A 25,838-nucleotide genomic window follows, 5' to 3' on the forward strand; every position below is an offset into this window, starting at 1 on the left:
ATGGGTGACATACCAGAGTTCAAAAGAGGACAAATTGTTGGTGCACGTCTTCCTGGCGCATCTGTGACCAAGACAGCAAGTCTTTGTGATGTATCAAGAGCCACGGTATCCAGGGTAATGTCAGCATACCACCAAGAAGGATGAACCACATCCAACAGGATTAACTGTGGACGCAAGAGGAAGCTGTCTGAAAGGGATGTTCGGGTGCTAACCCGGATTGTATCCAAAAAACATAAAACCACGGTTTCCCAAATCACGGCAGAATTAAATGTGCACCTCAACTCTCCTGTTTCCACCAGAACTGTCCGTCGGGAGCTCCACAGGGTCAATATACACGGCTGGGCTGCGATAGACAAACCTTTGGTCACTCATGCCAATGCCAAACGTCGGTTTTAATGGTGCAAGGAGCGCAAATCTTGGGCTGTGGACAATGTGAAACATGTATTGTTCTCCGATGAGTCCACCTTTACTGTTTTCCCCACATCCAGGAGAGTTACGGTGTGGAGAAGCCCCAAAGAAGCGTACCACCCAGACTGTTGCATGCCCAGAGTGAAGCATGGGGGTGGATCAGTGATGGTTTGGGCTGCCATATCATGGCATTACCTTGGCCCAATACTTGTGCTAGATGGGCGCGTCACTGCCAAGGACTACCGAACCATTCTTGAGGACCATGTGCATCCAATAGTTCAAACATTGTATCCTGAAGGCGGTGCCGTGTATCAGGATGACAATGCACCAATACACACAGCAAGACTGGTGAAAGATTGGTTTGATGAACATGATTGTGAAGTTGAACATCTCCCATGGCCTGCACAGTCACCAGAAATAAATATAAATATTATTGAGCCACTTTGGGGTGTTTTGGAGGAGCGAGTCAGGAAACGTTTTCCTCCACCAGTATCACGTAGTGACCTGGCCACTATCCTGCAGGAAGAATGGCTTAAAATCCCTCTGACCACTGTGCAGAACTTGTATATGTCATTCCCAAGACGAATTGACGCTGTATTGGCCGCAAAAGGAGGCCCTACACCATACTGATGAATGATTGTGGTCTAGAACCAGATGTTTCAGTTTAATTGTCCAACCCCTGTATTTTTGCATACAGAGGGTGATTAGGAGATCCGCCAGGGGGGAGGAGAAGTGAGATGATGGGAAACTCTGGGAGCGTGTCGGGTAAGTGAAAGGTCCAGGTAATTCTGTTTTACTTGCACTTGAGGTGGAGGTGGCACCAGGTGGATGATCTTGGAGGGAAGCTTGGGGTGGAGGGTGAGTCAGGTTTGTTCACAGGAAGTCTGACGAGACTTGAAACCCGAATGCAGCCAACTGAGAAGATAATGCAGAGAGAGAGTCTGGATCTTCTGCCTACGCAGACTGGATAAGAAGCTCGGAACTGGAGGTAACCTGGCAAGGAGGACACGAGAAGGTAAGTATTCAGAAAATAATCACAAGGCGACTTGGCTTGACCAGCTGGAGTTACCACTGCAGGTTAACACACCGGAGTGTTGGCAACGTTGAGTACTTAAGGTCCTCTCCTGATGAGGCTGATGGAGAACACCTGTGGACTCAGCTCCTACCGTGCGTCTGGTGCTATTTAGAGGTTGGATGGTGTTAGTAGCAGGTAAAACAGCTGAACAGAAAGAAACTCCCAGAACTCCGACAGTTTCTTTTCATGTAATAAAGTTTTTTTAATATATTTTTATCTTTTTCGCCCTCTTTTGTGTGATCTCTTTTCTTTGTTCTGATAATAAACATGCAGTAACTGTGTGAAGTTAGAGTCGGAGGAGTCTGCTGCTCTGTCAAAAAGCCTATTGCCACCTCGCCAAGGCCTCCTATTCATGCTGCTGGAAAGTCTCCCACATGCTGTCAGTGCAAACACAAGGGATGACCGTGGGTGCCTCAAAAGATATTCAGAGAAGAAAATGAAAAGCCAGTCACCATCGCAGTTGTGCACTGTACAGGCGGGCTGATTTTTGCAGGAAGGGTGCATATGGGAAATGACTACTGTTTCTATTCTAGTCTCACAGGATCTCATGGTGGTTCCACAGTTTACAGCCTTTTTATGACATCCCTTTATGATATCCAGTAAGGCTGCGTTCCTTGCATTTCCCCATTTGAAAGTGCAGACGAATGCTGTAATAATAGGGTTTGTGGCTTGATCTGCCATGAAACTGACTTCGCAGCTCCCCCACTGTGAGATTATTGTGTGGAAAGGGTTTGGGCTTTGTCGATTACCCAAAAAGCACAAATATTTACATCTTGTTACATTTTCTCTACACCATGTTTTGTTTTGTTTTTTTACCAGGTCTCTGTTTTTGTTTGTGTTTATGAGAGCTGAAATTGTTATTATTATTACTAATACTACTACTATTATTAATAGTAGTAGTAGTAGTAGTATTAGCAGTAGTAGTGGTGGCTGTAGTATTTTGCATTACAGTCATGGCAATGCAAAACACTACACCTAATGAATTTAGTTTGTGTACTGCTTTGCCAAAGTAGGGAGTTCCCATTCTTCTAAATCATTATTCTCAGACTATTTGGATAGAAAATCATTCTTCAGATTTTCAATTGGATTTAGCTCTGGCCTTTGAATATTCCATTTAAATACACAAATGTGTTTTGTTCTGATCAATTCCGTTGTAGTTCTGGTTGTATGTTTAAGGTCACTGCCCAGCTGGAAGGTAAACATCTTCCTCAGTCTTTTGCAGTCTCTAACAGTTTCTTCCAGGATGGTCTTGGATGGTCCATTCATCTTCCCATTGCATCTTACTAGCTTCCTTGTTCCTGCTGAAGGAAAACATCCCCACTGGATGACACTGCCACCATGTTTTACAGCATGACGCTGGTGTATTCAAGAAGAGAGTACAGTCTTCATTTTGTTTTGTTTTTATCATACACATCCGTTTCCATGTGAAGCAAAGCTTCAGTTTTCTAAAAAAAAATCTTTTTTAAAAATGCTATGATATCAAGCAGTTTTTTTTTTTTTTTGTGAATGTAGCCTTTGTCTTAAGATGATAAATGAAAATAATAATGAAATGTTTCTAATCTTTAAAACAGTTTAGGACTACATAACAAACTACTTTTTTACATATGTTTATACCCATTTCTAAATAAAAAACTGACAGGAATTAAAAATAACATAAATAATTACACGCCAGTGTTAATATTTCTTATTTGTAGGAAAAACACAAAAATGTCAAGGTAAAAATAGAGTGCGCAAAACTTATTCTATATTTAGCTCTGTAAAAACCATTGTAAGTAAACAATAGGTGGAGTTTTAAAAGCAAATATCCTCTCTTGGTAATAAAATACAACGACCAAAATATGTTCACGTGGCGACATCCAGTGGACGTAAATCGTCATTGCATTATTTTCTTTACAGGATTAATGTAAAAGAGAAAAAGCCAAAGCTTTGCAATCGAAATGCGATTTCGATTGCTTTGCTCGTGCTCTTTAAATGAAGCCGATTGGTCAAGCCATAATTTTGTAACTTTACAGAAGTGACGTCTCTCAACCAATCAGATATTGTCTTCTTCACCGACTAACCAGTCAAAACTACAATCATTTCACAGCGATTTGCCCTCTAACTAGTGTGAAATATTGCGCAATATCTCACAGTAGAACACCACTACGGTCGGATAGGTTACAGCGGAACACAGATGGGTTTAAAATCTGCGATGAGTGCAGGTGTTACGTCGAAAACGAATGACGAGGTTTCCATGCGCTGTCGCGGGAGCGCGCGTCGTTGAACAACCTCATATAGATGAAGGTTTGAAACGTGGCCGACGTTGCTGCTTCTTATCAAATTCCTTATCAGAGTATACGTCCTGAAAAAGTGATATTGTTTGGCAGATTGTTTCAAGAAACTACGGTTTGGACATATTTGATCTGAACACGTCACATTCCAACAGCAGAATAGTTAGAGCTTTGTAGTCTCATCCAAAGTTTTTAATGAGTGCATACAGGGTGAAAATAAATTTACATCTGCTGTAGATGATAACGTGCAAAATTGGGTTATCTGAATCAACTCTGGGTTCGTGATAACTCACAGCACTGCAGTTATATGAACAACATTGCATTTAAGCCGTAATATATATTTTAAAGATATTGTTTTGCAGGTCAAAATCAGGGGCTGTTGTCAGTTCTTGGATTCATCTGCCAAATAACATCACTCTTTTACATGGATATAAAAAAAAAAAAAACGTGTCAATATTACGAATATATTTAAAAGTAGCGTCTTCGGACGAATTGAAATCGGTTTTCATCAATATACGGATCTATTTAGCGATGCGCGTTCCCGCGACAGGGCACGCATGCGCTTTTCGGCATAACACCGGTGTGGCGGCCATCTTTACTTGCGCGATTGATCCAACATGTCAGCTACACAACTCACGGCATGAGAGGACACAGACCGGTATGTTGGATTTAAACTCAGTGGATTTGCTCCAAGTATGATAGAACTGTGTCAGTTATAGCTGGACACACACACACACACACACACACACAATAGTTTACTTTAGCAACTGTTAAAAAAGGATGTTTCGACTAACGAAGGCGGTGCTCCAGAAACCTCGGCATGTCTGGTAAGTCGTTTTATAACAGTATTCTTTGTAAGTCCGGTCCGTGTATAAAACCATGGTTTGTTTAGTGTTTCATCTAAATTGAGGTAAAAACCTTTTATGTCATTCATGCTTGTTAGGACTATGCCACTAAAAATCAGTCGACACAGAGTTTGCCATCATGACATTTAAAAATAGGGCTATATTTTTTTTGCTTTCATGTCGTTAGACTTTGTTTAACATGTTTAACCATTATGATTAAAACCCCTTTTCCATTAAATTGTCGGGCCTGACAGGTGTAGACGGAACCCGTTGTAAATACTAAGCATGTCCTTCTAAATTATTTAAAGGAACATCTACCGGTTTTTGCCTTTTAAAACATTCTGTGTTTCACATCTTTTATGACATCCTGCAGATAGTTTTAGGCATGACATTTAGCACATTTGGAAGTGTGACCACCTGAGCATTTTTAATTAACATAGTCCTGAAATATGAAGGCAGACCGATCTACACTGTTCTTACAGATTCAAATAATGCAGGTGAGCCTGAAAAATGTGTTTAAACAGCAAAACAGTCCAGCAACTAGCAGGACCTAATTCTAAACTTAAAATAAATATGTAAAGTAAATTGCCCAGATATTTGTATCAATTTGGGGGGCTCAATGGCCCATCTTCAGGTAATGTTTGCCATTGTATTTACATTTTAAATTGTACAGATGCAGCAGAATATTTGATGGACTGTCAGTCCTGTAACCGAATCAGAATCAGCTTTATTGCCAAGTTTGTACTGAGAAACAAGGAATCTGACTCTGGTACACATCATTTTCCTTAACCTAGAGCTATTGCTTATTTCTGTTGCTTTAAAGGTGATGGAAATGGGAAATATGCACACGTACAATCTTATACCCTGTTCTCAGGGGACCTGACTGAGCATGTATCTCCTTGATCTTCAAGGTATAATGGACAACAGCAAGCATGGAGGCTGAGGAGCTCATCAGCTAGAGAAAAGGCTCTTGAGTACCAGCCGGGGCAGAAAATTCACAGCTTCACTGTCAGAGAGGTAGGAGCACCATTGTTCTAGCTTCAGTACAGCTGATTTAAAACAGAACGTAAGAGCCTGGTTTCTTCATTTGAGGAACATCTCAACACTTAGATCAATGGTGTCAACAATTGAACTTGATAATTCATGCTTTTGTCTCTACACGACTAACCTATTGTAATGATCTGTTTACTTGCTTCGATAAGAAGGGGTTGGCCCGTCTTCCGGTTGTCCAGAACTCTGCTACCAGACTACTGAGTCGTTCCTATATTTCTGATTTGATTCAAATAACCTCCCGTAGTCCGATGTACTTGACTCAAAACGTTAGTGGTGCCTCCTCCGCTTCAGGACTCAAGGAGAAAGATCCAACCTGTTAAACACAGACTAGGGAATGCATTGCCTTTTCTTCCTACGGTGTTTGGACTCTATGGACGCTTTTACAGAGCAGATAATGACATTTTTATTCCATAAAGCTTTTAGTTAAAGTTGAGCTTTTATGATATACTTTTATGATGGTTTGATGTTTTGTTGTCTGTATTAGACATTGCTGAGTATTTTGTTGGGTTACCCTTCTTGTGAAGCACCTTGTAACTTTTGTCTGCAAAAACATGCTATAAAATCTTTTATTCACTTTCAATGATGCAATAATTGATAATCTAACATCATCTGAGTGTTTTCTTCCAGCTCTGATATGTTGTCAAATATTTGTATTTTGTTTCGATGTTTTTCTTATCCAGTATATGGTCTCAAACAACACGATTAAATCAGTAAACTTTGAATGCCTTATTTGCACCCCTCAGATCCCAGTAAAAAAAACCGATATTCTAAATGCTTCCTGTGGTGTGTTAAGTGCCCCTTGTTTCAGTGCACAGAACATGTATTCATTCATTTTCTGTCTGCAACCTTGAAGTTAAACTTTGTGTGGCTTATCCTCGCTGTCCTCAGGTCACGGCTGTCCCTGACCTGTGTCTCACAGCTGTGAAGTTAACCCACGATAAAACTGGAGCTCAGTATCTGCATGCAGCCCGGGATGACTCAAACAACCTCTTCAGGTTGGTTAGGCGTTAGTTTTAAACTGGGTGAACGTCTGCGTAGTCTGTGGAATCTTACGGCTTTGGCATTTTTCGAAGTGGAATTAGAAATAGTTTCTTTCTCATTCTTATTGGCCCCTGCTGTTGTTCAGTGTCCAGTTTAGGACAACCCCCAGGGACAGCACAGGGGTCCCCCACATCCTGGAGCACACAGTGCTGTGTGGATCTAAAAAGTATCCCTGCAGGGATCCCTTCTTCAAGATGCTCAACCGCTCCCTGTCCACCTTCATGAATGCCTTCACAGGTACAGTATTATTATTTGGTTTAAACGTATTGAGAAGCCTGTGCTCAGGTTGAGTTTATACTAACATGAATGCATGTAAAGAATTATTATCGGTTTTATTTTTGTCACATTATTGTAATAGATCTGCTCAAGTTGCTAGGCTAATGTTTGATTCCACCTTCTAAATTTGGGCCATGTGTGGTTTTTATTTGACATGTATGAAAAATGACTTAATACTTCTATCAACTACAATGCTTAACTGATGCACTCTTTTTGTTTCTGTGTGAACAGCCAGTGACTACACTATGTATCCATTCTCTACCCAAAACGAGAAAGACTTCCACAATCTTCTTTCAGTCTACCTGGATGCAGTTTTTTTCCCTTGTTTACGAAAACAAGATTTCTGGTGAGCTTCCGCTGCATCGATGCGCTCTGTACATTATCTATCAGCGACTAGAGGAAAGAACTCTGTTTTTATTCTACCTTTAAGATGAATTAAGCTGTTCTAAATGCACAATTCCCTTTTATTCATAAAGAATACGTTTGGCTATCAGAAGCTGTTGTTATTGTGGAAGCTCTTAAAAGTCTTTATAACAAGCCATAAAGCATGTATCACTAGATCAAACAGCTCTTTTGTATGTGACGTCTATTAAAATGTTTCAATGCTTGTTTGAATTCCATAAGATTCATAATAAACTAAAAACTCCTTTTGTTTGTATGTCTGTTGGGTGTTAGAGATACATTAATATATTCCAAAATACGAGACAGGACATTGTTGTCCTCAGCATTTGATTAGCTTTTGGGCTGCTGGTCTTCTCATTAAGAACCCGCCCCGTTCTTCCGTTAAATACACGGTAGAGATTTTTCCTGTTTCTTTGCATGTAATCATAAATGTACCATGTTGCCTCAGTCTGCTGTATGTTCTGTTCAGACTCTTTATTTTCCCTGATGTATTTATTACTCTTAAAGTAGTTACTCTGAAATGTTTGTTTTCTTGCTTGTATACTAGACTTTCTTTCAGATTTTCTTTGTTTGGTTGCTTTATTGTCACTTTTTACTCACAATATGCTTCATTAACAGCAAAAGCTTATTTTTAATTGATTAAAAATGCACAAAAAACAAAACGTTACTCAAGCCACTTCATGAAGCAGCTGTAGGGGCAAAATATTCAAATAATGACACACTGACAAACTCGGATATAAGACTTCGCTTGACCCACATTTACATTTAGGAAAGTTAGCTGGTATTCTGTCTGTTTTAAGAACTAATTTAGGATCTTGCTTCAAGGTTCCTAATAAACCTTACAGATGAAATTCTTAATCCACTAGAATAATACAAACATTTTGAAAAACAGACTTTCTGGGAAATTGTTGCTCTGTTTTTCTCTTTTTGTTTACTTGGCTGGTTAGTTTTTTCTTTTAATGCACCTAACTGGAGTCTTTATGGTTTAACTCTGCAGGCAGGAAGGCTGGAGGCTGGAGAACGAAGATCCTACTGATCCCAGCTCCCCGCTGGTGTTTAAAGGAGTGGTGTTCAATGAGATGAAAGGAGTCTTTGTAAGTCAGTACACTAATAATCACTACCACGTGCACTTTACGCATGCACGTAACAATTTTATTTTTCAAGCAGGCAGCTCAGAGGTTTTGGTCCATCATCTAGCTAGCAGTCATAATTTGGGATTTGGTTGAACAATTAAAAAAACAACACCGTGTTGTCTGATCTTAAAGTCTTTTCCTTGATCTCATTTAAAAAGAAGATGAGGTTAGGAGGAGATGGTGGAAGACAGGGGTTTGCAGCTCTTAAACAGATGTTTACAAAATATTCTAAACAAACATTGCAAAAGAGTGATATATCTGATCATTTCGTATTATATTATGTCACAGTATTGATATACTATCATAACAATCAAAATGTAACCTTATTAAAAGGGTTGGGAAACAAAGACAGATGCTTAACAAACCACTGGAGCTACTTTGATTAGCATTTTAATTATCATTTTTTTACCAGATAATTCTTTGAATTGCTTTGGACCTTTCTTTAACCAAGAAAAATAAAATTTTCCAAAACCAGGTTGCAAAGCAGCGAACTTCACGTTTTCTTTAATATCTTTATATATTTTCTAATTGTTGAATAAAAAAATGCTTTGTAGTGTGTCCATTTCTACAATCAGTGTTAAAAACCACCCATCTTTTCATGTGCTCTAACAGTCGGATAATGAGCGTCTGTACGCGCAGCACCTTCAAAACAAACTGTACCCAGACCACACCTACTCTGTGGTGTCTGGGGGAGAACCACTGGCCATTCCAGACCTGACCTGGGAGCAGCTTCAACAGTTCCACACCACACACTACCATCCAAGTAATGCTAGGTAAGGAAGCACGGGGGGAGTTCCTACCAAGGTTGTATATGGGAAACTGGGAATTAAAGAAATCCTTCATTTTCTTAAATGTCCAGGTTCTTCACATATGGAGATTTGCCTTTGGAAAATCATCTGAAGCAGATTCAAGAAGAGGCTCTTTGCAACTTTGATCGCATCGATCCAAACACAGAAGTCCCTTCTCAGCCTCACTGGAGCAGACCAGTAAGTACACGGCCATGCAGTTTATTTGGGTTGTTGTATTGCCAACAACTTCCATTACACAAGTCAAACATACTTACTATTAACATACAATCATTTAAAAGTTAAGCATGGCTCTGATATCACTGTGGATTTTATTACATTTTTCCCAGAGGGAAGACCATGTGACTTGCAGCCCTGATGCTTTGGCTCCAGATCCAGCCAAGCAGAACACGCTCTGTATGAGCTACCTGCTGGGAGAGTAAGATCAGACTTCAGTCTTTTTTCTTGGAAAGCCAAAGTCCAACTGTGTGATTTCAGTCTTAAGTTGTTGTAGCTGTTTCTCTTCTTAGCATCACAGATGCCTTCGAAGGCTTCATTCTTAGCCTACTATCTTCACTTATGGTGTCTGGACCAAACTCACCCTTCTACAAATCTCTCATCGAACCCAAGATAGGAAGTGACTTCGCCTCTGTTGTTGGGTTTGTATACAGGCTTTAATTAACTGGGTTTTTGTATAAATGATGTGTTCTGAATCTGTGAAAATAGGTTTTTGTTTGGTGTCAATGGCCGTGTCCCACAGGTATGATGGGAGCACCAAAGAGGCGTCCTTCAGCATCGGCCTGCAGGGGATGGCAGAGCAGGACACAGAGAGGGTCAAACAAATCATCAGCCAAACTATTGACCAGATTATAGAGTGAGTCCCATTACTTTGAGTTTTTCTTTTAATCAAGATTAACATGTTTGACAGGCAAAAATGTATCAGAATTAAAAAAGGTGATGATGAACTAAAAGTAAAGGTTAGCTGTCATAGTAACATTTTCCTGCCGTTCTGCTCATTTTAGCTGATGATAGCTGATATATTTTGATTTCAGTGTTTTCCAGGTCTGTAAAGTATGGACAAAAAAAAAATAGGAATACTATTTCTAAACAGTAGTCCCTTTCACATTCTTTAAATGTTTTAAACTTCCTTATGTCCTTCTTCCTTGTGTCCTTTCTTCCTAATTTATTTCCTTCTTTTTGTCCTGGACAAATAAAGGACAAACAGTTCATTCCTGCAACTGCTTTTTGTATGTTGGGCATCCATGCAGCAACAGTGCTACCAACTGGGCCACCGTGCAGCCCAAATTATAAATAGCTTTTCAAATACCAGTCCGTTTTGATTCAAAACATTTTGATGTGTCGTAGCTGAAAACATAAAGGGTGTGTCGTTATTCAGCATTAGCCATAAACAACAAACATAAACCACCAAATAATTACTTTGTTTGAGGACGGTACCGTTTTGGAATGGCTGAGCCAGAGTCCAGAGCTAAACCTAACAGATAATCTGGGGTCACCCCAGAAAGGCTGTGGGAAAGAGATATCCTTACAGTCTTGAGAAATTTGTCAATTCAAGATATGTTACACTGATAGACTCACACCAAAATACTCTGAAAAGCTAAAGTTCAGTGAAAAGGTGCTTTAACAATTTTTCACAAAGGTTGTTTAGACTTCTTAGATTGACTGTATTTTCATTCATAAGGACAACAGAACAACTTGCCAATATCTTCTGTTGTTTTGGGTTTTGTGGCAGGAACGGCTTTGAGGATGTGAGGATTGAGGCTCTCCTTCATAAGATTGAGATCCAGATAAAACATCAGTCCACAAACTTCGGCCTGTCTCTGGCCTCTGTGAGTTTGTGTATCTTTGACCTTTTTTTTTTTTTTCAGAAATCCGAGGACCCGGCATTTAATCATGAGCATCAGTGTGGGCAGTATGTTAACGTTTTCTGTGGTTGAAATCTAGAATTTATTTTCTGTTAACTGTGTATTTCTACACAAGTCAAATATGTAAACGTGTCCCTGGAGACCAAGTTATTTATGTTTTAATTTTACTGTTTAGTTTACACTGCATGTTCTTCTGTTTTTCCAACGACGTTGCTCTTTGCTTTAAACACACAATCACTGGAGTAGCTTTGATTAGATGTTTATATTTCTAGGACATTCCTTCATGACATTTAAATGTCATGAAGGAAAAACTGCATGCTGAATTAGAGCTGTTGCTGTTTGATTGATCTTCAGTTTTTATCTGTCAGGTTTTTCTTCCTTCATTCTGTCCTTGTTTGTTCATGTTTCTAACAGTACATAGCTTCATCCTGGAACCATGATGGAGACCCTGTAGACCTGCTCCGAATCAGCAACAGCTTTGCAAAGTTCAGACATGCTCTGAAAGAAAACCCTCGCTTCCTTCAGGAAAAAGTCAGATACTACTTTAAGGTAAATAAAACCCAAGCTTTCTTTAAAAAACAAACGTTTGCCTAATTTTTATCAATAAAACAAAGTTTTTATGACCAGTGCTTGCCATATACTAATAATTATTGCCTTCAATCAATTATTTGTGCAGGAGAACACACATCGGTTGACCCTGAGGATGAGTCCTGATGAGACGTACCTGGAAAAACAAGCCAAGGCTGAGGAGGAGAAGCTTCAGGAAAAGATCTCTGCTTTGACTGACAGCGATAGAAAGGAAATGTATCTGAAATGTAACCACAGTCACTTCAAAACATTCAAATTCTTGTTCTTTTAAGAGCCTGTTATAGATTTCTAGTTCTGCAGTCAGTGGGTCTCTACTATTTATTTGTTTTTTGTGTTTTATTAAGAATGGAAAAATGTAAGGATAAATGTTCTACAATCTTTTTATATTCTGTGAAACATGGAATTACATTACCTCCAACGTAAGGCTTAACCAGAAGGTATAATGGCCCTTCTGATAAGACCTGAACTATTGAGATATGTTTTTCTTCTTGTAAAGGTCTGGAGTTGCTGGAAGCTCAGAGTAAAAGTCAGGATGCCTCATCTCTACCTGCACTCAAAGTCTCTGACATCCAGCCAACAATACCTATCACTGCAGTTCAGATGAGCACTGCAGGTACTGCATTACACTCTTTATATCATTTAAGGTCAAGAAAATGTGTCTATTTGTGTCTGATGGAGTGTGTTCCCCTTGGCTAAAGGATATGTCCCGGTTCAGTACTGTGAGCAGCCCACAAATGGTTTGGTGTACTTCAGAGCCATGTGCAGTCTTAACACCCTACCAGAGGACCTGCGGGTTTATGTGCCACTGTTCTGCAGCATTATCACCAAGTGAGTTACACCTGATGAGTTCTAAGGCAAGGCCTGGGATTGGAGATTCATTATTTGGGGGAAGATTGAAAAATACTTTGATATAAAATGTTCACTTAAAAGTTTCTTCTTCTGAGGCAACATTGAATTTAAATTAATCTTTTATTAATCTGCTTTGCCATCTGGTAGAAACAGAAAACAGGCACACACACTTACACAAGCAGACACTAACATATACGTAGTAACAGATATAATACAAATATAGCAGAAGGCCAGAAGACTCTGAAGGGGCAAAGCAAACATTGAGACTTTCCCAACCCAAGGCAGACTTTAGTCCTGGTCTGGTCTGGAGTTTTTAAAGCAGTTTTGCTGGAAGATGTCGGAAGGCTAACCTTAGCAGCTTCCGAAACCACAGTAAACTGTCTGAGGTGGAGGTCTTGGTAGTTTACTCTCCAGCTTTAAAGCTGACAGGAAGTGATAAAATAAGTTCAACAAAGTGTCAACCCTTGAGATCTGCAGCACATCTCAAGTCAACAGTTTGCTTGTTGCATAGTCAGTAAACCTTCTGATACAAAGAAAATAAAATGTTTTGTAAATTTTCAACTGTGTTGATACCATATATAAATATATAGTCTCATAGAGACTATATATTTCTTATTAATAACACTTTTGGTATCCACAGACATATGTTTTAGGAAAATGCATTAAGCATATCTTAGACGCAATTTAATTTGATACATTTTGATTTTATTGGAATAAAAACTTATTTTCCTTGAAGTGTAAATAAATGGTAGCTTCTTTTGACGTACATAAACTAATTAGGTCACACATACAAACTACTAAATGAGACTGCTGCACCAAGGCTTTTCATCCGTTTGCATTTACTCAGCCTGTCCAATTCAGTTTGATTGTATAGCATCCATTCACAACAAATGTCATCTCAAGGTGATTTACAAGATTAAAAAATCCAATTTATTTTTAATTATAAACCATCCAATTTGGTCCGGATTTATTACAAATCCATTACAGTCAGATTCATATTCAATTGCATACAGTCCATGTTATTCCCAATTATAATATAATACTGTCAAATTCAGTTGATCAAATACTACTAATTGGTAAAAAGATGTCTTTTTAAGGAAGCCCACCTAATTGAGCCAGCATGAGGTGAAAGTGGAGAGCATCAACTGCCTTTTTAACAGAAAGAAACCCCCTGCAGAACCAGGCTTCATTGGGCATGTATCTGCTGAGAAGGCAGTAAGGAGACATGGAAGCACTGACCTCGGAGAACTTTCCATGTGACAGAAAAACAAATTATTATTTTTAAAAGGGAAAATTGACATATAACTCTTTAGAAAAAAATGCTTTGTGTTTATTGTATAGTAAAATCCTAACTGAATAATATCAACCCAGCAGATTCAAGTAAATAATCAGTCATGTTGCCTGCATGGTGTAGCTCAAACGTGCTGGGAAAACTAATGAACCAGACGCAATATAGATTTTCCACAATTGGCTGCAAATGACTGTTAAATGTTTTTTTGTTTTTTTTTATTAGGATGGGCTGTGGAGCTCTGGATTACAGGCAGCAGGCCCAGCAGATGGAGCTGAGGATAGGGGGGATGTCTGTTTCTGCTCAGGTCATCCCCGACTTCACCCAGTTGGACACTTTTGAGCAGGTTAGTCTCGGCACTAAAACCCAGAAAAACACCCCTAGTCTTCTTTTGCTTTTGCTTATTGGATGGGGTATAAACCTAACCTCTCCATTCAACCCGGTACCAACTCAGAAATTGGAAGTTGGCAAATTAAATGTGATTTATTACTTTTGCTTCTGCTGTCTTTTAAAGGGGATCCTCTTGTTCTCTTCCTGCCTGGAAAGAAACCTTCCCCACATGTTTAAGCTGTGGAGCGACATATTCAACAGGTACGAACCCAAGTCTCCTGCAGCAACTCAGGATGCAAATACACATCCAGTCAGTTTTCTGGTATTGTTCTGGCTGGATAGTCGAACATTGGAACATATCTAAATTGGTTGGTAGATTGGGCCTTGAAACATTGTTCACAATTTTCTATAGGGGTGAGGTCTGGAAGATTAGTTTTGCCTCCTGTATCTATTCCGAAAGCAGTTTCTAAAGAAACATTTTATGGTTAAGACGTACCACATTGGAACAGGGCATTTTGTGGTCTGAAACGGTACACCTGGGAAGTGGCTCTCTATGGGTAAGTTCAGAACAACAGGACACAGTCACTGGGCTTTCCGTGGAGCTAATATTTAAACAGATAGCGTCGGCTTATGTTGTCTGTCTGCTGTTTTACTGTATTTTCACATTGCTCAGATTTACAGGTCCTGTGGAGGTACAAACAACACTAATATTAGTTACAGCAAGATACAAATTGCTACCTTGTAATATTTAAAAAAATAGTCGCTGAACAGGGAGTTATCATTTAAGAGGGCAGTTTAATTGTAATTATTCATACAAGTCGTAAAGGTTTCTGTCTTTCTGTCTGTGGAGTAAAACTACAGAACAGTCTGAAAGTGGAGCTCAAGGAATGTCCAAACATGAAACAGTTAAAATAGAGATACATTAAACACAATTTTCAAAAGATATGTAAATCACAACAGTATGGTTTCATTTTATTTAGGGGTTATTTTCTTTATTTTTGTTCTTTGTTTTAAATGAAGTGCTTAAGTAACTGTTGCAGATAGAGGGACTTTACTGACCTTTCTAAGTTGCTCTTTTTCTGCTCTCGGTGGAGGAGGACGCTTTTTCTCTGTCTCCCACCCCCTCCCATATCTGCCCTGCTTCAGCTCTGTGTCTTGTCTTTGGAGCCTCTTCTTGCATATCTTCCAAATTCTTAGTTATGGATTTGGTCATCTGGTCTCTCAATGCAATTGATAAACTTTTCTCGAGGAGAAGACAGGGTGAAGGAGAGCCCAACTTGTCTGGACTGGACGTTTTTCTCTGGATACACAATGGACTCCTGGCAGAAGTGGAGGATTGTGTGTCTGTCGATAATGTCAGTCGAGGATGTGGAAGATGTGTATTTAATTGGATGTTTGATGTCAGGATTTCTGCTTTTTGGAGTCAGCGGTTACCTGGCATATCGAGAAATTCGGAGAATGTCAGCAGCTGTTCTGGCAATTGTGAGGCTGCCCGGCATGTATGATGGGATCTTCAGAGCGATCAACACTCAGACTGAGATGTTACGTGAGCTGAATCGCAGACTGGATGTGATCCTTACACAGGATCGCAGGCAGGTTGTGGTTCCTGGACTCAGGGGTGAAATGGGATAAATCTTGGAGAAAGTTGTTCCCTCGGATCTGGCAGAAAGACCAGGAATTTGGCTGTTTGGATTCGCATTTGAGAAGCACCAGCGAGACTCTCAAGTCTGACGGAAAATTAAGAGTCAGCCTAACCCAAATAATTGTTGTTTTTCTGAATCTGGCTCCCCTGCACGGCCTTGATGGCTGGCTATCTTCAACTTCTCCTGGAAGTTATGTAAACATGACGCTCTGCACCCTCTGCCCCCTCCCTTCCCTGAGGACATCTGTGGACCTGCTCAGAACTTTGTGGCCGGTTGATGAATACAGGTCCTTCTCAAAAAATTAGCATATTGTGATAAAGTTCATTATTTTCCATAATGTCATGATGAAAATTTAACATTCATATATTTTAGATTCATTGCACACTAACTGAAATATTTCAGGTCTTTTATTGTCTTAATACAGATGACTGTGGCATACAGCTCATGAAAACCTAAAATTCCTATCTCACAAAATTAGCATATCATTAAAAGGGTCTCTAAACGAGCTATGAACCTAATCATCTGAATCAACGAGTTAACTCTAAACACCTGCAAAAGATTCCTGAGGCCTTTAAAACTCCCAGCCTGGTTCATCACTCAAAACCCCAATCATGGGTAAGACTGCCGACCTGACTGCTGTCCAGAAGGCCACTATTGACAGAGGTGCTAGAGTCTGGAGGAAGACTGGGGAGAAGGAAATGCCAAAATGCCAGAAGTCCAGTGTCAAGTACCCACAGTTAGTGATGGTCTGGGTGCCGTGTTAGCTGCTGGTGTTGGTCCACTGTGTTTTATCAAGGGCAGGGTCAATGCAGCTAGCTATCAGGAGATTTTGGAGCACTTCATGCTTCCATCTGCTGAAAAGCTTTATGGAGATGAAGATTTCATTTTTCAGCACGACCTGGCACCTGCTCACAGTGCCAAAACCACTGGTAAATGGTTTACTGACCATGGTATCACTGTGCTCAATTGGCCTGCCAACTCTCCTGACCTGAACCCCATAGAGAATCTGTGAGATATTGTGAAGAGAACGTTGAGAGACTCAAGACCCAACACTCTGGATAAGCTAAAGGCCGCTATCGAAGCATCCTGGGTCTCCATAAGACCTCAGCAGTGCCACAGGCTGATTGCCTCCATGCCACGCCGCATTGAAGCAGTCATTTCTGCAAAAGGATTCCCGACCAAGTATTGAGTGCATAACTGTACATGATTATTTGAAGGTTGACGTTTTTTGTATTAAAAACACTTTTCTTTTATTGGTCGGATGAAATATGCTAATTTTGTGAGATAGGAATTTTGAGTTTTCATGAGCTGTATGCCACAATCATCCGTATTAAGACAATAAAAGACCTGAAATATTTCAGTTAGTGTGCAATGAATCTAAAATATATGAATGTTAAATTTTCATCATGACATTATGGAAAATAATGAACTTTATCACAATATGCTAATATTTTGAGAAGGACCTGTATTCCAACGTACCATCAAGGACAATGGTCTCTGTGACAGTGCTTCATGGATTTACATGCACACACACACATGCTCAAGATAAACACATGCACCCCTCACACCACCTTCACCGTTCCCAGCATGATGTTGTTTTGTAAACGTGTTGCTTCTTTGTGTTGAGGTGTTTTACAATCTCAAACTGTATCCTGCTAAGGATAAAGTGTGAAATATGATTTTTTCCCTCTACTTACCTAATGTGGCCTCTTTTCTCATCTAGCAAGGTCAGCGCCTGTGAGTGGGCAGCAAAGCCTAGGTGACCCGTCCCCCCCTTGTCTTGTGTCATGATGTCTGTTTGGATGGGTTGTACTGGAATTCTAATTTCCCCTCGGGGATCAATAAAGTATCTTTGAATTAAACATCAGTGTTGTAGTGTTAGCTTGTAGCGCTATCCCAGCTAGCATGTAGTGTGTTGCAGCTTTTCCTTTCTGTCTGTCTGCCTCATAGCAAAATTTTCCACAGAACAAGGCTTTTGTGTTTGCCTTGATGGCTAAAGAGGGTCACATATGTTTTACGTTCAGGCTGTGCTCGCCATGTTAACAGAATTTAAATTCTAGCAGTAGCTCATTGTTCTGAATAGGTAAAGGGCTGCAGGGAGGTCAGGGGCTGAGTTTTTCTGTTATTGCAACGCTGCTGCGGGAAGAGGTTTGACAATTTAAGCAAATGTGAATGAGTCAGTTTTTATCAATTTTAAGTAAGTGAGTATATTTGAATATATATATATTTTTTTTGTACCGATATCAAAATATCACTTTTTTTTGACAACCCTACTATAGTACTTGTACATTGCACAAAATGGGTGGAATAATTAGGTTCTACATCCAAATTCTCCAACAACTCCACTTGTGCAGATGAAACTTTCGACCCAATTGGGTGCTCCAGTTGGATATTAATCCCAAACACATACAGGAAAACACCAAACCTTTGTAATAGCCTTCAACTCAACCCTGTAGAATATAACATTGATATGTAAAAGCTGGGTCCATGCCAGGAAACCATTTAATTTACTGAAGATCTACCAATTCTGATAAGAAAAGTGGTCAAATAAGGCAAAATTATGCCAGAACCTTGTTATGGATTCAAAAGCATGTTTTCTATTAAATTTGCCAACCGATGATGGGTCGATGTGAACAAATTGATGTATGATTATTGTCTCAAAAAAATGACAGCTAGTGGTGTTCCTGTTTCTCTTTAAGCCCTCATTTTGACAACGAAGAGCGCCTTCGCGTTTTGGTGATGATGGCAGCGCAGGAGTTGGCAAATGGAATATCCCACTCTGGTCACATGTACGCAATGACCAGAGCAGGCCGACACCTGACACTAGCTGGAGAACTCCAGGAGACCTTTGATGGGATGGAACAGGTGATCTTCATACCTCATTCTGAGATTTATGCTGGATGTTTTGGGTCCACAGAGAAATGCATCTAAACCAGCTGCTTCTTTCTACTTAAGGATTGGGGAAAAAGTCTGAAAGATATAATAGTTTGTTGTATACACTCTTTGTTTTGTTATACTGTCGCTCTGCTGTGGTTACCTGATCAGGTTTTATGTCTTTATTTGAACATTAGGTGAAGTTTATGAAGAGGATCGCTGAGATGCCAGATCTTAGTCAAGTCATCCGAACATTACCCAGGATCAAAAAACACCTTCTGAACCCCCAGAACATGAGGTGGGCGCATGTATAGATGTTCTAGGTTAAAATTAAAGTTTCATTGAATCCTTGAAGTTTAGAAATTTTCTTTCTGGTGGTGTTTGTGATTTTATTGCTTCCTTCAGAATGTTTACCCTTCATTTCCCACTTCTAACGTCCCATATTCTAACAGATGTGCAATCAATGCAACGCCACAGAAAATATCTGACTCGGCAACACAGTTGGAGAGTTTTATTAAAGATGTTGCTGAAAACCGAAAAGAACGCAAGCCCGTCAGAGCAAATATTATTAAGGTGAGGTACTTCTGATGAATTGCTTAGCTGCCCTGCTTAGAAAATCCTCATTATTGACTCACTTTCATGTATTTTTGTTTCTTTGTTACAGGTACCACTTGACCTTCTGGATGATTCCGGCCCGAGTAGAAAATTGATAACAGTGAGTTCAGTATAATAAAACTTATGTTCAGAGTTTAGATGGATAGAATAAGGTTTACTATGAGTTACATCTGGTCTGTAACAGTAAGTGTCAGGGATTTCTTTCACCTCTTTTACCACCCTGCTCACCGTGGGTAAAGACACCATGTAGCAAGAAAGCAAAACTATTCCTGCATACATCATGAAGGCTTATCTGGTCACAAACACAGTTCATTTAAATTCAGTTCAATCCAGTTCAAAAATACTTTATTCATCCCAAAGGGTAATTAAATGTTGTAGCTCATATAATCCAGGTTTCTTCAAAGAGTTGTAGATGCTGATGGCTGTGGGCAGGAAGGATCTCCTGTAGGTCCGTCTTACAGCAGATCTGAAGAAGCCTGACTGAAGACACTGTTGTTGTAGGACAGTCTCATGAAGAGGATGCTCAGGGTTCTCCATGATGTTCTTCATTTTATGAAGAATCCTTGGCACAATGATCCACAGATGTTCCAGGAGTCCCCAGAACAGAGCCAGCCTTCTTTATCAGCTTGTTGAGCTTTTTTAAGTCCATGGCTCTGATGCTGCTTCCCCAGCAGATGATGGTAGAAGAGATCACACTCTCCACAACAGACTTATAGAAGATATGCAGCATCCTGCTGCAAACACTGAAGGACCTAAGCTTCCTCAAGAAGTACAATCCTGCAGCCTTATTTCAGTTCAGTCTGTCCAGTTGTCTCTTCATCTGACTTCTTGAGACACACAGGTGGAAGGGGGAGGCTAAGGGAGCATCAGCATCTTCTGATTTGGCTGAAGGCAAACATGTAGAAGCAGTAGGGTGCGTGACTGAGGTAAAAGATAAAACATTTGAGGTGTAACAGGAAAGCTGTGGGTCAAAGGAGGGTGGACTGCACTGAGGGCAAAAAATGCTCTTATCTAGCAAACTTGTGCACTGCTGTTTTCAAACCCTTGGGGAAATTTACCCCTCTTCACTAGAGGTGCCAATAATTGCAGAAGGTGTTTTTATCATAGACCGTGTACTATAATTTTTACAGTAACACAATAACTAAATGAATTTGGCGACATATTGTTTAAGGAGGGAAAAGCCAGCGCTATAATTAGATACTGAATGCAACACTCTTTATTACCATGTTAAATAAAGTTTCAATGCAAGTTTGTATGCTTCTACAGGAGCCAAATTTCCAGCCATGTCAGATGAAAACATTCTTCCAGATGCCCTTCCCTGTTAATTTTGTCAATAAGAGTATTCGTACCGTGCCGTTCTGCCACCAGGATTTTGCCAGGTAACTAAACTGGACGTACAGAAAACTCCACCGATAAATAATTATTTAAAATAAAAGAATTTGTTTTATGACTTAGACTTTTATTTTAGTTTATTTAATAGAACTACACTGTATACTTTGTTATACTTGTCAGTGTTTTGCAAACAAAATGATCACATTTTAGTTATATTTCCTCATTGTTAACGCTCTGCATTTGCTCATTTTGGTTACCATCTTCCATACGTGTCAGTTTGTGCATCTTGGCAAGAATGATGACTGCAAAATTTCTCCACGGTGAAATTCGGGAAAAGGGTGGAGCCTATGGAGGTGGAGCCAGAATGGGTGGAAGTGGCATGTTCTCCTTTTACTCTTACAGGTAGGCAGCAGTTCAGGTCGCACATTCAGTCAGCCAAACTGAATTTTGTACTACAAAGTTTACATTTTTTTCAATGTAAAAATATTTTTAAAAGTCCTTGCCTACCCTTCTGTAATCATATTGGGTCCTTGTACCTTTCAAAAAAAGTTTTATTTGAAATATTTTCTTCTGGAGGATAGATGCTGCCTCTCTGAGCTTTCTGATGCTTCTCAATACGTTCAATGAAAAAGTTAATTAATGCCAGATATTCAATTCAAAAAGTAAAACTCATGTACACTGCTCAAAAAAATAAAGGGAACACTCAAATAACACATCCTTGATCTGAATGAATGAAATATTCTCATTGAATACTTTGTTCTGTACAAAGTTGAATGAGCTGACAACAAAATCACACAAAAATCATCAAATTTATTGACCAACGGAGGCCTGGATTTGGAGTCACACACAAAATTAAAGTGGAAAAACACACTACAGGCTGATCCAACTTTGATGTAATGTCCTTAAAACAAGTCAAAATGAGGCTCAGTATTGTGTGTGGCCTCCATGTGCCTGTATGACCTCCCTACAATGCCTGGGCATGCTCCTGATGAGACGGTGGATGGTCTCCTGAGGGATCTCCTCCCAGACCTGGACTAAAGCATCCGCCAACTCCTGGACAGTCTGTGGTGCAACGTGACGTTGGTGGATGGAGCGAGACATGATGTCCCAGATGTGCTCAATCAGATTCAGGTCTGGGGAACGGGCGGGCCAGTCCATAGCTTCAATGTCTTCATCTTGCAGGAACTGCTGACACACTCCAGCCACATGAGGTCTAGCATTGTCCTGCATTAGGAGGAACCCAGAACCAACCGCACCAGCATATGGTCTCACAAGGGGTCTGAGGATCTCTTCTCGGAACCTAATGGCAGTTAGGCTACCTCTGGTGAGCACATGGAGGACCATACGGCCCTCCAAAGAAATGCCACCCCACACCATTACTGACCCACTGCCAAACCGGTCATGCTGAAGGATGTTGCAGGCAGCAGATCTCTCTCCACGGTGTCTCCAGACTCTGTCACGTCTGTCACATGTGCTCATCTGTGACAGACGTGACTACTGTGTCTGTACTGGTTCTACAGACACAAGTCCATTATCTGAGGACATAAGAATATCATTAGTGTCTTTCAGCAGAGCTGTTTCAGTGCTATGATGAGCTCTGAAGCCTGACTGAAACTCTTCAAACAGGTCATTGCTGTGTAAATGTTCACACATTTGATTAGCAACAATTTTCTCAAGAATTTTAGATAAGAATGGAAGATTGGATATAGGTCTGTAATTTTTCAAGTCATCTCCATCAAGTGAAGGTTTCTTAAGTAAAGGTTTAATCACAGCTACCTTAAAAGCCTGTGGTACATATCCATTTACTAAAGATAAATTAATCATATCTAAAATGGGGCTGGTAATCAGAGGGAACACTTCCTTAAATAATTTGGTTGGGATTGGGTCTAACATACAAGTTGAAGGTTTAGATGAAGCTAATATTTCTGATAACTCAGGAAGCTTCACAGGATCAAAGCAGTCCAAACACAAATCAGGTTCTACAGTTACTTCCAATGTTGTCTCACTTGCTGAGGATGAAGTAATCATCTTCAGGAGTATGTCAAAGATTTTATTTTTAATACAATCAATTTTATTTAAGAAGAATCCCATAAAGTCACAACTGCTGAGAGCTAAGGGAATGGATGGCTCAACAGAGCTATGACTCTGTGTAAGTTTAGCAACTGTACTAAAGAGAAACCTAGGATTATTCTTGTTCTCTTCTATTAATGATGAGAAATAAGCTGTTCTAGCTTGGTGAAGTGTCTTTTTATACAACAGTAGGCTATTTTTCCAGATTAAGTAGGAATCCTCTAGGTGTGTAGAGCGCCATTTTCTCTCCAATTTTCTAACATTGTGCTTTAAAGTACGCAGCTCTGAATTAAACCAAGGAGCTAGCCTCCTATGAATGATTACCTTCTTTTTCAAGGGGGCTGCATTGTCTAATGCATCTCGCAATGATGAAGAAACACTATGAACAAAAGAATCAATTTGGGAAGGGGCAGAAACAAAATTATTGCCCTCCACTGTGCTTTTCAGTGATAATGAGGAAATTAAAAGTGGAACAGATTCTTTAAACGTTGTTACAGCATCGCCTGATAATGATCTACTATAATGAAATTATCTTTCAGGTGTGGAGTACTCGGTTAAATTAAACTCAAAGGTTATTAAAAAATGGTCAGACAGGACAGGGTTATGAGAAAATATTGTTATGTCTTTACACTCAATGCCATATGTCAGCACAAGGTCCAGAGAATGAAGACAAAGGTGGGTATGTTTGTTAATGTTTTGTGCAAAGGCAATTGAGTCTAAGATAGCATTAAAGGTTATATTTAGACTATCACTTTCAGTGTCAACATGAATGTTAAAATCCCCCACTATAATAACTTTATCTGTATTTAACACTAAATCAGATAAAAGGTCTGAAAACTTATCTAAAAATTGAGAGTAAGGACCTGGTGGACGGTACAAAACAACAAACAGAAGAGGTTTTAGTGCTTTGCAATTTGGATGAGGAAAACTAAGGATTAAATATTCAAAAGAGTTGTAGCTATTGATTGGTCTGGAACTAATCAATAAATCGGACTGAAAGATGGTTGCTACTCCTCCTCGCCCAGTATTTCGAGGAATGTGAAAATTTAAATAATTAGTAGAGATCTTATGTTCAGTAGGCCACATTTAATTGTTTTATTTTTATTTTTGGTCTGAGTTGTTTATTTTTATGAGATTTTCCTGATTTCCTCCTTTTAGATTATTTTTTAACCTATGAATTATTTTCCGTGGGCGAGACACTGTCTTAATAGGGTAATGGGTGGGTAGCAGTACAGAAGCTGCAGAGAGGAGTGTTAAACTACGACCCTGCTTCCTGGTCTCTTAGTGTTGGCAGAGCATGAATGCTCTGCATTTTCAAGCATTATGTTGTTTTCCTTTGCATTGAAAGACTAAAGGAGGTTGTCACGTGGCTCAGTAGTAGAGCAAACACACTATATGCTAAAGTCCTTGATGCAGCTGTCCTGGGTTCAATTCCCGGGCCTGGGCCATTTACTGCATGTCTTTCCCTTCTTTCTCTACCTTACTTCCTGTCCAGCTACTGTGGAACAAAGGCCACTAGGGCCAAATAAAACCTCAAAAAAACAACAGAGAGTAAACAGTAATTTGTTTTCAAATAGTTTGCATTACAAACCATCAGAAGTGCAAAAACAAAAGCCCCAGTCTATTGCTGCGAGTTTTACGATGCCATATTTAGGCTGAACTCTGGGTTGGCTGGCGACATTTGACTTTTCTAGTCAGAATTCTAACTTCATGCTGTATGATTTCTTTTTTCCCTAAATTATTACTCAGAAATCATAAACCATGCTACCCTTAAAGTGACAGGATGTTTATAACACCATTAGGAATGTTTCAGTTTTGACCAAATTTCGTGTCTCTTCTGTGTCCAAGGGATCCAAACTCAGTGCAGACATTATCTGCATTTCAAAAAGGCGTTGACTGGGTAAAATCAGGACAGTTCTCTCAACAGGACATCGATGAAGCCAAGCTTTCTGTGTTCTCAGCTGTCGATTCACCTGTGGCTCCTGCAGACCAAGGTGATGATACTGTACTGGCAGCTTTTTTGGCTCTGTTCACAGAACATTTTGAGATGTCTTTTAACATTATAGTTGTTGTATAGTTGTTTTTTGGTTTATAGTTTTGTTTGTTTTTTCACTTGAAAGCTGATCCCTGTCTCTTTGTGGAGCAGGAATAAGTCGTTTCCTCAGTGGGATCACAGATGAGATGAAGCAGAGTTACAGAGAAAGGCTCTTTGCTGTGGATCATAAAAGCCTAGTGGATGTGGCTGAAAGGTAAAAATGTTAAAGCTGAAATTTGTTTTTATGGCGTAACTGTTTGAATCCTAATTAGCCTTTAAGAAGCTCTTGCAGATCAATTAAAAACCAAGTGTTGCTGTTGTTCTGCAGGTACCTCAGTGTTGGTCAGAGCACGTGTGGAGTTGCCATCCTGGGTCCAGAGAATGATATGATCAGGAAAGATCCGACATGGATATTAAAATGATATACTTTTCATAACGACAAATAACTTGAATGGACTTTACACTGAAAACCAAACAAAAATGTAAGCTTTGTTTTTTTTTTAAACTTCTGATAAGAGAAGCTTAAGACATGGGAATATTGACTGACTTTTAATTTTAAAAACATACAATAGAAACTTTTGTATATTCCATTATGCACATATTAATGGAAATTACTTGTGACACTATCATATTTAATACAAAACTAGATCTGTGTTGTTTAGTGAATGTTGAATCACTAAACATGCTTTGTCATTAAATCATCTTCCATTTGAAGGGGATTTATTGTCATACAGTGGTCTTGGTGGTTCCATTGTGGTTCACAAAGTCATCAAACAAAGCCTTTACATTTCCACAACTAACTTTACTATTAAAGATGAACACTTAAAGAGGAACATTGGGTCAAAACCAAAGGACACCAGGGCTACAAGTACATCTCGTTAAATTAGTGTAATTCTAAATTTAGCTTTCAACACAGGTATATTTCATGTACGTGTGCTGTTAATTTAAATGATTATGGTGCAGAACTCTTAAAAACAGTTATTTTTTTGGAAAATTGGAATATTAAATAAAACAAATAAAAAGCAGGAGATTGAATACATTAA

At 39.5% G+C, this 25,838-nt stretch overlaps 1 protein-coding gene across 1 annotated transcript; it reads left to right on the top strand.

Moving 5' to 3' along the window:
* Nucleotides 1-3,631: 3,631 nt before the first annotated feature.
* Nucleotides 3,632-25,838, top strand: pitrm1 (pitrilysin metallopeptidase 1). The gene is made up of 27 exons (XM_047369405.1): nt 3,632-4,580; nt 5,510-5,615; nt 6,540-6,646; nt 6,778-6,929; nt 7,200-7,314; nt 8,368-8,464; nt 9,116-9,276; nt 9,363-9,489; nt 9,639-9,727; nt 9,819-9,947; nt 10,049-10,162; nt 11,039-11,135; nt 11,586-11,720; nt 11,848-11,986; nt 12,256-12,372; nt 12,458-12,587; nt 14,122-14,242; nt 14,411-14,487; nt 18,569-18,734; nt 18,941-19,041; nt 19,196-19,316; nt 19,408-19,458; nt 20,625-20,737; nt 20,967-21,092; nt 24,609-24,754; nt 24,907-25,009; nt 25,124-25,838. The coding sequence occupies exons 1-27, from the start codon at nt 4,534-4,536 to the stop codon at nt 25,215-25,217; spliced, it is 3,081 nt and encodes a 1,026-aa protein (XP_047225361.1). The 5' UTR covers nt 3,632-4,533; the 3' UTR covers nt 25,218-25,838.

This window comes from Girardinichthys multiradiatus, chromosome 6, assembly GCF_021462225.1.
Source record: "Girardinichthys multiradiatus isolate DD_20200921_A chromosome 6, DD_fGirMul_XY1, whole genome shotgun sequence".
Classification (NCBI taxonomy): Eukaryota; Metazoa; Chordata; class Actinopteri; order Cyprinodontiformes; family Goodeidae; genus Girardinichthys; species Girardinichthys multiradiatus.